Source organism: Mya arenaria, chromosome 9, assembly GCF_026914265.1.
Source record: "Mya arenaria isolate MELC-2E11 chromosome 9, ASM2691426v1".
Classification (NCBI taxonomy): domain Eukaryota; kingdom Metazoa; phylum Mollusca; class Bivalvia; order Myida; family Myidae; genus Mya; species Mya arenaria.
The window spans coordinates 51,843,255-51,855,937 of record NC_069130.1 but is presented as its reverse complement, the minus strand read 5'-3'; the positions used below and the strand labels follow the sequence as shown (position 1 = coordinate 51,855,937).

The window sequence follows — 12,683 nt, the reverse complement described above, 5'->3', positions numbered from 1 at the left end:
AAAAGGGATTGTTCTCGCTTAAATCTTTTAAATGAATCATCGCTTGGATCGCGCGGACGAACATTTCGCATCCATTGTAATCGTTCGTGTTAATCAGTTAAATATAATTGTTTTATTTCATAATTCCAGTAAGTTTTTTTTGTTCATCGGGTTATGTGTTGGTAGATGTTTGTCACAAGTTGGTGCTTTTAAGTACTGATACAATGGTATCATTTATTGTATGAAAGTCTTGTAGTATAAATAACTCGTTTATAAACGCGTTTTATCACAAGCTTACCCTTGTTTTCCGTGTAATATACCCATCACGAATGTTTTAATCTTACACATGTGTAAGATAACATATCAGACATTTCTATTGGCTAGACTTATCACTCGCAACCTAGATATCCCTCCGCATTGTTTGCAAACAAAATGGTTTAAACGCCAACAAAGACTTACCTCCATTATGAAGTTGAAGGACTTCCGGGACAAATGGCTAACGAATCATAGTGTCAAAAAGTATCGTGTTCAAAAACTTTCTGATAATAATGTTCCGCCAACGAGATAATGCAAAACTCTAGTCATATAATAATCAAGTCAGTCAACATATACAGCCACATTAGTGACAAACAGCACAAGAACATTTCGAACATCTCCATCTTGACAAACACAGGCAATATCCATTCAGTGTCATTCTCTTGCAAGTTTAATCAGCTGTCGATTACCAAAACACAAATACGAATTCCGCAGCGCAGGCTTCTCCTTACACACTCCATGGCGGCTAGAACACCATGTTCGCTGGAAACATTCTTGGTGGAACTTTTTCAACATCAACATCCATGCAGTACAGAGTAAGGCTTCGTCGTTATCATCTGCATGTTGCGAAACGTCATGTACACTAAGAAAACTCCGCAAAACAATCGTAGAAAGCGACAGCGAACTTTTAAATCCGTGCACACAGTAAAACTCGACAGACCGATGTAGGTTACCTAAGCCGCGTATATGCATGTACCCTCAGTGTGACGTCATCAAATTGTGTACTTATTTGTTTTGGGGGTTAAAATTGTTCGTTGTTCATGTTGTTGGGTATTTTAATACACATTGTTATATTTGTGACTTGTTAGGCGCCTTCTCAGAATTTAAACTTGATAACTGCTAGCTATTTTTGTCATTTTCATTTGGAACTTTTTATATGGCGCATCGTTGACATTCCACTCAGAGTACTTTGGCTGTCGAACAATGGGTTTCGAAAGTGGAACTGAACTGGCAGTAAAAACACCGTTTTAAGCATGTGATAAAAAAGATCTGACACTCGTTGTAATTTTATACAAGATTGTGATTGTATTGTTCATGCATATATAAGCTTATAACAGACTGGTCGCTATGACTTTCGTCATAAGACATATTTGTATGAACATCATTGGCTAAATCAATAGTGTTTTGCTTTTCAATAACATAAGTGTTGTCCGAACGTACGATTGAGCTGTTACTTAGCGTATCTGATACATTGGCATTTTGGCTAATCAATTTTGATTTAACATCAATAATATTTTCATAAATGACTCGGCATGATTCCTGAATACCAATAGAAGATTTCTGTAATTCAACTATTTGTTGGCTTACGTCCTGGGTAGGCAGGCATGCGCATTTCCATAAATAGAACTTATTAGAACGCCCTGCAAGGAAAACACTTCAATAAGTTTCTCTTTTACATCGGAGAATAAGTCTGTAGACTTCTTTTGCTAAAACTTCCAGTCATCAACGTCAGCCTGGAGCTTGAGTAGTGTGGCTTAAACCTAGTTATCTTGCAAACAACAAACGAACCCACGAAATGAACGAATGCTTAATGAGTAACATCATACGTGGAATATAGTCACCAGAGCCGTCATGGTACATTCTCAATTGTCAGACTTCCACTGAAAAATGTGTTCAAAGAAAACTTGTATATAAGTGTGTTTGTCATGGGAATCATATATGATGGACCATATCCTGATATAAAATTCCAAGAATAGTATTACAACGTATGAAGCATTTCGTTTTCACTGGTGTTTTGTAGTCGGAATTACGTGAATGGAAATCAAAAATATTCGGCATATTAAATGTGTTGTATTTTTGAACGGCATGCCCAAAATCAATCTGCTCATGGACGCTAAACATTGGAACGATGTTTCTTGTTATCATATTCCCGACTTTAAATGAAGATTCTTCTTACTTTCATGCTTTTTGATGAAATATGGGAAAATATCAATTTGACATTTTCACTGCAAAATAAGGAGTGATAATATCAACTTTCAGAACTACTTTTAAAATCCTTTGTCGTAACGTCCCCTTGATCAAAACGGAACACTTCACTTTGAACCAGAAAATTTTGGCAAAAAAAGTTTAAAATTTAAAGAAATATTTAATAAGTTTAGATAAATATATATTTGGAAATTTACAACTTACCGTTTATTACCGGTTATCCCGTTTTTCAAACGTTCTCTTCATTTTGAATCTGATCGAATGTTCGAACATTTGCTTTCATACCAAACACAATACAGAAGAAAACAACAGTTCGAACATAAATATAATTTTATACCATCGTTCAAATGTATTTTGAACTGTTTGTCGTTGTAACGTTGTACGTAAAACGAGCTTCCCGGAAAATTCACACAACAATTTACAGATAATCTGATATATTTTTTACCCCACACACGCCACAAAATGTGTCAACAAACTAGCGTGGCATTTACTCTTTACCTGGAAAACAAACCTGTTTTCAAGCGAAACTGACTGGTCTTTGACAGTAACATTACTGAATATCCATGTATCATTAAAAACAGTCTAAAACTAAGAAAAATATTTAAAATCCAATGAATATCCGTATTTGTTTTGTTAACACATTTGACCTTCCAAATGTTCATTCATAAAATGGCGGCGTAGTAATTTGGTTATGTATTCATGCCCCGCTTAAATTAAACGTGTTTTCGTTATTTTTTGGAACATATTTGCATTTATCAAACTTTATTGATAACTGTTCATAAAAGCTTACTAATTTCAGTATAAGATCGTATTTTATTTCACGAGTGGTCATAGAAAAACTATATTTTTCACTCGTCAAAATATGTTTTTCTATGACACTCGTGAAATAAAATACGATCTTACACTGAAATAAACAAATATCATCAATGTCTTGTATCTTGAAAAAAGGTGTATTTCGGTGAAGACTTGATGCACATTCTTTGTACTTCTGTCCTAGAAACCGCTATGGGATGGGGTGGCGCCGGATGACCCCCACCATATCCTTTATACGCTGTTGTTTTTTAACTATAGACTCAAAATTTAAAAAAAAAACACAGTTATAATGGATTATACGATGTTCCCCGAGCCGTTCTTTGAGATCAGCTGCATATGGTGTCTCATTGTTGGGTACAATATATATGACGTCCAAAAGGCAAGGTGTTAATTGTATTTTATGTATAGGAAGAAAGAACCATGTTCCTGCGCCAAATGGACGAAAATTAAAATCCCACAGACCCCTATATGACCCCTTTCACTGGACGGATAAACTGTGAGCATTTGTATAAATTCAGCTTAAAAGTGATATTTCGAATTTCGAGTCAACACCTAAACCTCTCTATATTTAGATTAGCTTCTACTATGAAATGGCGCCTATTGCAAACAGGCCCTAATGGCAGACTAAGTGAATGTCATAAGGTCATTCCAAACGTTATGAGAATATTAGCAGATCTATTAAAGTACCAGCATGACGTATGGATTGACGTACATATGCATCTCAATATATCTTGAACATTCTCACAATACATGTACTATACTAAATAATGTAGAGGACATTCCAGAATGCTACGTGCAATATCAGTTGATAAATGGATATGAACCATTTATAAAGCTGGTTCGAAACAACATCGCTGTAAACAATTGATTAAGTTTTAATGTCATTCCAGGAGATCTTTATAAACAATAAACAGTTTCATTTCCTCTCTCTGGCCATTTATGTGTTCATCGTGATAATGTCGTATCTGTTTCTGTAATAATAATTGTACTGCGTGCGTTGTAATGATGCGTGAAATCATGTTTCGTGTAAAACAACCAATAATTTATCAACTATTATGTATTTAACGCGATACCGGGACAATCACAGTACTAATACTCGACAATTGGCGACAATATAAGCCAAAACTCGCCCCATATCGACCAAAAACGGCCATTACAAGTTTCTGCCGTTTTGATTGATTACTCAACTTGCCAAATACGGGATTCGAGGAAAGGACAAATTCCATTTACTGTTGAAACTCGCCCTTAAATGAGAATTTATTTTAAGGGGCAGTCATTTTGTTTTCCGTTTTTTACCGACTGTTTTGAAAATTATGTGAAACATAATGGAATATTTCAACCATTTTGTATGGTTTTATATCACAGTTGATTTAACCTGTTCGTGGATTTTATGACAATTATTTTTTTGTGAAACCGACAAAATGGACTACGAATGTGAAAACAATCGCGAATACAATTTTGAACTTTTGGCAAACAATTTACGGAACAATCACGCACATATATACTTCCTTAGACTGTGCAGTGCAATCAGCTTTATTCATACGTCTGTGCAATGCCACTTCAAAGGATGTGATCAAAATCATCAAAATCCAATCTAGAAAAAACAATCCATGATCAGCTTCAATGATTTCGTAAGAGTACGGAATGGGTATGTTATGACCAAAATGTCGTAGCATACGTTCTAGTTTATCAGTAAAATACTTCGGGCTGAGGTCTATACAGCTTTCCTCAGACAAATAGCCAATACAAAATCACCTAACGAGTCAAATTTAGAATGAAAACCGCAGTGACAAGCCCATAGTCGAGAAATAAAAATAAAAGTTCTCATGACAAGGGCCAAACCGTAAGTAAGCTTGAGAAATAAACGTTTAAACACCACAAATTTTACAATATTTAAAGTGACACTCTTATTAAAAATCAATACATACACATGTATAACAAACATCAATTTTGATTGATAAACCTTTAACTACTTAATAAATAATGCATTTATGGAAAATATTAATTACTGATAACATGTACCTGTTTACAAATGCATTTTATAACAGAAAGGGCAATAATATTAAATGATTGGCGAATGCTAAAAGATTTACTGTGGTCTACTATCGTCTCATCAGGTAGATATACCGTGTTTTGTGTTCATTTCTTTCAAATTAAACTCGGTATCCTTTATAAGAACCATTGTTTTCGACATTTATTCATCCTTTTATGGAATGTTAAAACACTATAATTAATTATGGTAAATCTTATTTGGGAGTAAGAGTGCATCTTTAAACAAGCTTTATAAATTCGGTTCGGACAAAAAGAAGCTTTCAGTCTGTGTTTGGAATCTTGATGTATCTTTCAAGTTTGATAATATTTCAGCCAAGCATTCAACGAAAACGTCAGAGGTGATCCGAGAAATGAAAGCATCTTATAGAAAGCCTGTTTAGACATGCACGGTAATGGCGCACAGAACACTGAACTAGAAACATAAAGGTACACATATCGTGAACAGTTCACACACGCATCGGCATAGCTCTTATAAAACACAGGTTTCAGGATGTTTCTCTTTTCAAACTAAGACAAACATTTTCCCAGCAACAACAAGTGTACGTTTCTGGAAAAGTTGAGCTCTAATTAAGTATATATTGATATATTCATGATTCCCTGAATATTTCTTTGACGTTTTATTTAGCGCCTGTTATGCGCCTAATTGATATAATCTGATTTATTCCATTTAACGGTCCGTGCTATTTGCTGTAAAGCCGTAATGTGCAATATCAACGTCTAGAATGGCGCGAACCTCGGCCTTACGGGAATTCCAAAGGTAAATACACTTAATCAAAAACGACATAGTTATAGCCACGCGGTGACCTTTAAGAAATGTCGTCACACGAGGCCCGAAGCGAGTGTTTCAACGGTTTCCTTTTTATGAATATGTATATGGGCTTTCAAAACAGCAGTTGATAATAATTGAAAAACTAAATGACTAATGACATCATAGTCCTTAAATCGTTTTAAGTCTAAATTAGACGTTTGAAAAAATCGGGCATCTGTTTGGAAATGTCTACATTTTTATCGACAATTGCGTATAATGGGTATTTTAGTTATCCTCTACAGATTTGATGTGGTTAACTTTAGCATTATTAGTGTATCAGTTACAATTAAAATCATACAAGGCATTCAACGGTCAAACGAACGTATATCTAAATACTTTCTGGAAAACAGATACACCGAAAGAAGTTCTATATGCAGTAACTGAATAACTAATGACACAATTTAAACTACAAGGTCAACAACGCCCAGTAGACAAAGCACTTTACGATGAACCTGCTTAATGGCACAAGGTCAACACCCAGTAGACAAAACACATCACGATGACCCTGCTTAATGGCACAAGGTCAACGCCTAGTAGACAAAGCACTTTACGATGACCCCTGCTTAATGGCACAAGGTCAACGCCCAGTAGACAAAGCACTTTACGATGACCCTGCTTAATGGCATAAGGTCAACGCCCAGTAGACAAAACACTTTACGATGATCCCTGCTTAATGGCACAAGGTCAACAACGCATAGTAGACAAAACATATCACGATGACCCTGCTTAATGGCACAAGGTCAACAACGCCCAGTAGACAAAACAAATCACGATGACCCTGCTTAATGGCACAAGGTCAACGCCTAGTAGACAAAACAAATCACGATGACCCTGCTTAATGGCACAATGTCAACAACGCTCAGTAGACAAAACATATCACGATGACCCTGCTTAATGGCACAAGGTCAACAACGCCCAGTAGACAAAACATATCACGATGACCCTGCTTAATGACACAAGGTCAACAACGCACAGTAGACAAAACATATCACGATGACCCTGCTTAATGGCACAAGGTCAACAACGCCCAGTAGACAAAACATATCACGATGACCCTGCTTAATGGCACAAGGTCAACGCCTAGTAGACAAAACACACTAAAGAAATTAATCACTAAACTGTAGAAAATGGTACAGTTTTACTTTTCATGCCTGTCAAAATGAAAATATAATTAAATTTAAGACATTATACAATAAGATAAGATAAGATAAGATTATAATTTTTTAAAGATTGGAAGGCAGTATACAATAAACATGAGTTCACTTGAGACGGGCCTCAGGTATAAACTTGGGACCAGGTGGCTCAGGTGTGCTGCTGTGATATCTACAAATACTAGTGGATCCATAAGGATCCCGTTATGGTGAAAGGATAAGATTTAAAAGCCACGTGTTACCAGTTTACTTATTAAACAATTATGGAATTATTCTTGGTAGGTATCCATTGATAAATTTTATCAAGTTATACTTACAACTAAATATTGTAATGTTATAATTGTTGTGTCTGGTCTTGCTAATTCTCAGCAATTTTCTCGCCAGCTTACCTATTCATAAAGTTCTCGTAATGTGGATAGAAAACTGTGTTTCCAAATATTATAAGGAACGTATATTTCAACTATGAGAAAAGGTTCATTTTTTATTATCGACAATGTTGAAATAGGCAACAACTGTTCTTCACATCTCGTGTTTGTCATAGAAAACAGTCAGAACCCCAAACAAAAGGTTTTGATATCGCGTTATGGTGTATTTCATTAAACGAATGAATAAGACTGCAGTCCACGAACGTTTTCGATCAAAGTCATAATTTGTATTCGTTTTGTTTCAGAGAGTTGCTCTGGCGAATTGTATATGTCTTCTGTACAATGCAGTAGCCTCCGAGAAAACAAGAGCCACGTTTATTGCTCAACCTCCGCATTTCTGGCCCTCGCTTCATCACGTACAAAAAATGTCGGCCCCAAACAATGGGGCTGCCCAGTCTCAACGATATTTATCGCTACGCCACGCTATCGAGTCAGGAGAGGAATTTTCTGGCCTTACAGAGGACGTGTTTTCAAACGGACCCTTACCGTGGTCATGTGATTGTGAGGTTTTTTGGCGGGATCTAGGAGAAGGCTACTTGCCGCGGTTTATTCGTGACAGTGAGTGCACAAGAAGGACATGCTGGTATGGGCATTTCAAATGTGTTCCGAAAACATATGACGTCACAGTTTTAAAACATATAGCCACCACCGAACTTACAATTGAAGAGTTCGGGAATCAGCATTTTGGTGACGATTATGTGTTTTCTACTGTAAATGTGACAGTCAATTGCCAGTGCGAAAGAATCATCGCTTAACAACTCCTTCCAATGTCGTTTAATAGTAAAATGTATTAAAGAAGTTATATAAAGAAGTGAGTGTTTTTTAATGTTTATTGTTATAAAAACAACGAAAGAAAACATCACTGTTTTCCGTTCGATCATATTAATAAATAATGGTAAAATAAGTGTACGTAGACCCAAGTCAAATATTTTGTTAAAGTTATTTAAGCCCGTTATAGGGTCCAAATTGAACGTCATCGCGCACCGGGCTTGCGCAAAAAAATCAACGATTTCTAAATCGCGATATTCGCATATAAACTAGAGTGCTAATCGGATAAACTTCTATTGTACTATGAGTCAATGGGCCGATTTTTCAAATCTTCGTTAAAGTTAGCATCGTTGTCAACATATTTATTGTTAACCTTAAATGGTGAATTATGTGCCACGTGATAATATATATATAGAGAGAGATAAAACACGTACATCTGAAACAGGTGGCATAACCCTTACGAGAAATACAAGTCACAAGGGTGTCTATTTAAGTTAATGAGAAGTAAAGATTTGAAAGTTAACATCGTTGTTAATTCGACAAAATTGTAGACAATCGGCCAATGTTTACCCTTCACATTTTACCAAAACAAAATGTTACCGCGAAAGGTTGCAATCTATTTCATCCCGTTATTGTTCAAAGTATAATTTTGCGATCGGAGAAAACATATACCGACATTTATTTAAACATATACTTATATAATGTATTAGTGAGTATTATGTTAGCTAAGTGCATATATATAATATATGAAGCAAATAATGAACTTTTCTTCCCTCTTGTTTCGAGGGGGGGGGGGGGGTAATGTTAATTTATATTTCGATTTACATGTCTTAGACTATGGAATAGTAAAACGCATCTGAAGATGCTATGATCACGTACAGTCGAACACCGTTGGATCGAATTAGCTTCGCTCGAATTACTCGTTGGCTCGAACCGAATGATAAAGACCGATTTCTTTATACTGAATATAAGCATTCCCGCTTGGCTCAAATTTTCCTAGGCTAGAGGTATTTTCGCCGATCCCTGTGAGTTCGAGCCAACGGGGTTAGACTGTATTCATGTCGACTGGTTTAATGTTGCCTTGCGATTTAAAACTCCACATGTCGCAATAATCTTGTCATTTCGTTCACATATTAACTAGATAAGTAGACAAAATTGAAATTTATGTCCTGTGTAATGTCGACAAAAAATAAATCGACAAGACTACATTCTCACATCGTCTCTTAATACGATATACTTTTCCATGTTCTCACTTTCTAAACCGCTATTTTTCCTATAGAAATTTAGGTTGGGGTTTTGGGGGTGTATTGTGTGATGTTACAAAACAGATAATAGGTATTAATTGGCGAAAAATGCTATACTGTGCTGAAAAAGTTGCGTCTCTTATTTTGAGAAAGTGGTTCTTAAATTTGATAAAATAACGAATGTTGGATCAAGGAGATTAATCCAATGTGCATGAATCAAGAATTGGCCACACTGATCACCGCCCATATAAAAGTTGAAAACCATTAAGCGCAAAAGCAAAACTTGATACTTCAAACCCGTCTTCCGCCAATAAGTTTGAATAGATCATTTGAAACGCTTTGCAGTTGTCACAATAAGACAATGACGAAACACAAATACGATCGCCCAGCGTTTAACATAATCATAATACAACGCTTTCAATTAATTTATTTAAAAGGCCTTTAAACTGTTTAGTTTAGAAAAGCAATCATTAGCTTTAAAAGAATGCAATCATAGGCATAAATAAGTCATACTGGGTTTAAGATAATATTTGCGAGTTATTAACTTTTATCAATCAATTTTTGGATTCTTTTTTTGAAAAGATTACAGCACATTAAACCATCAAAAGAATGGCAATGGAGTATTGTGATCCGTGTAGAAATCGTTCCAGATCTATAACAGCTTCCTTCTGGTGCCCGTTTTGTCGCGAGGCATTTTGTAAGGTATGCTGCCAGTTCCACAAAACCATGAAGTTGACGAAGACCCATCAAGTACGACCAATAGCCGACATGTCGTCGTACGAGCGGGAGCATCGTGGGGAGGTTACATACAACCTGGAAAGTGCACTTAATGACGTCAATTTTAATGAGAAAACACAGCTCCGAGAGATTGACAATATTTTGGTGGTAATGGATAGTCTGAGTGACACTGCTTTGACACTGAAGAAAATGTTCTTTGATCTGAAAATGCAGAACGAATCGGAGAAAGTTGATTGTCTGAGAAAAGCGTCATTGTTTCGTGATCGCCTGAAACAGTTGGCAGATGACTTTGAAGGACATATAGCTGCAGAACTTGAGTATACACAACATGCAGAAAGTCTACAGATTGAATCTAAAATAGAAGAATGCGATAATATATTTAACGCCATTGAGATGTCCAAAGATCTGACACAGAGTATGAAATCTGAATATATTACTCCACAGACCATTCACAAAGTGAACGCGGCACGTCAACGCTGTTTGGAGTACAAATATTCCCTCCAACGTGTCCACAGCAGGCTGCAGCCCGTCCATTACGACCTTGCTATAGACAGGAATGTAAACGACGCTTTAAACACCACACCAGGGGTAATCGGCAAAGTAGAAGTCAGTCATGAAAACGACGATATCATTGAGGATCGACACACAAAGCCAGACCAATCAAAAGGAAGGCGTGGAAGCAGTGTGTCCACAACAAGCAGTAGAATGACGGCAGTGTCCCGACCACAGTCTTTCAAAACGTTAAGTTCTGAGCATGCGCAGAAACTGCACGATATCCGACTTCATCGGAAAGACGACCAGGACGAGCCAATGATCGCCGCTATATGCACCCTCAACAACAACCACTTTCTAACGCTTGATCGGAACAATAATAAAATGTTGCTGGTACACAACGACGGTGTTATCGTCACCCAGTACGTGTTTACAAGCCAAATATGGGACATGACTCTTATTGATTCATTGACTGCAGCAGTTACCGTTCCTGACAATGACAAAATTGTTCTTGTAAAGGTCAGAAATAACAATCTTTGCGCAGAGCGGCTGATCAAAACCAGCAACATATGCTACGGAATCTGTACGATAGAGGGCTTTATAGTTGTTACCGTCAAAGGTGGGTACGTTAAAATCGTCACAAAAGCCGGAGAGGAGGTTGCATCATTGAGACACAATCAGCGCGGTGAAATCCTCTTTACTGACCCTCAACACGTACAAACAAACCGAGACCAGAACGAACTGTACGTCACAGACTATACGTTACACACCGTGACCGGTCTTATTCTAACCGGCGTGAAAATTGATTCTCAACCGAAATTCATTTTCAGAAACAACGAACTCAGGAACCCAACAGGACTGTGTCTTGATATACATGGACACATCTACGTGTGTGGTTACTCCTCACACAACGTCGTGAAGCTGTCTCCTGAGGGAGTTTTGCTTCTTGTTCTGCTGTCTGGAGTCATCAATCCAAAAACCGTGTCCCTCTCTGCCATGGAGGACAAGATGTACGTTTCCTCTTTGATAACAGGCGGCGGAAGATCCAAGCACATGCAAAACGTCATCGAGGTTTTCAAATTATGACGTTGTGTGCTTTGAAACTAACAGTTGCATCGTTGAAATATCAATACAAGACAAGCATTGAAGTCGCAATGGCCTTGAAATATATCCAGCGGATATAAAACACAGCCGGAACTCTATTTGTCGAATTTCGTTTTGTCGATGTTCTGGCTAGGTCGAACTTTCTTAGAATGTGTTGGGTTTAGTTATTTTCTTTTTGTATTCCAGTTCAATCGAATATTCGTTATCTCGAAGTATTTTCCGATGTCCAAACTACTTCGAGATAGCGTATTTTGATTGTATATATGACCATATACGCTTTGAAAGATTGCAAAGACTAAGTTGTGCAATATTCTCGTATGTAAGTAATTTTCTTACTTATTATATGTCTGCACAATTATATAATGTCATTGTTTTGTGTTGCGCATGATGTAATTGCCAGATATCGCCAAATAAAAAGATATGGTTTTAGACTGTTTAGACTTTTGCTTTCAAATATAACCGACATTATGCTCTGAGCAAGTAGTGTTTATGTACTTACATGTATATACTTGGTGTGTTGAGTACTGTAGGGCTCACATTATTGCCTATTCATATTACGTTCTACGAAATGATTATTACGTAACATAAATGTCGATAATATTTACGCTATTGTCAACAACAATTGCTTACAGAAATATCGTGCTTGGTATCTTCGATATCCAAATGAAACCATTAAGTTTTTTGTCAGTTTGTGCTTTTGATTGAAATATTATAGCATTGTTTTCTAAGCAAATACAGGGTTTCACATTTTGACAAGATGCGATATATGTGAATTCGTGGTTGGCTAACATGAACTAAGTTGTGAGATTTCTGTATAATGTGTCTAGAATCTACCGTTAATATGGAGCCTTGATCGTTGAAACATTTT

At 36.6% G+C, this 12,683-nt stretch overlaps 1 protein-coding gene across 1 annotated transcript; it reads left to right on the top strand.

Annotated features, from left to right (window-relative positions):
- Nucleotides 1–9,937: 9,937 nt before the first annotated feature.
- Nucleotides 9,938–12,209, top strand: LOC128203357 (uncharacterized). Its single transcript, XM_052904747.1, has one exon. The coding sequence runs from the start codon at nucleotides 10,091–10,093 to the stop codon at nucleotides 11,795–11,797; it is 1,707 nt and encodes a 568-aa protein (XP_052760707.1). The 5' UTR covers nucleotides 9,938–10,090; the 3' UTR covers nucleotides 11,798–12,209.
- Nucleotides 12,210–12,683: the final 474 nt, after the last annotated feature.

Coding starts and splice junctions, on each gene's coding strand:
- LOC128203357 (XM_052904747.1), top strand. CDS start 10,091: ATGGCAATGGAGTATTGTGATCCGTGTAGAAATCGTTCCAGATCTATA.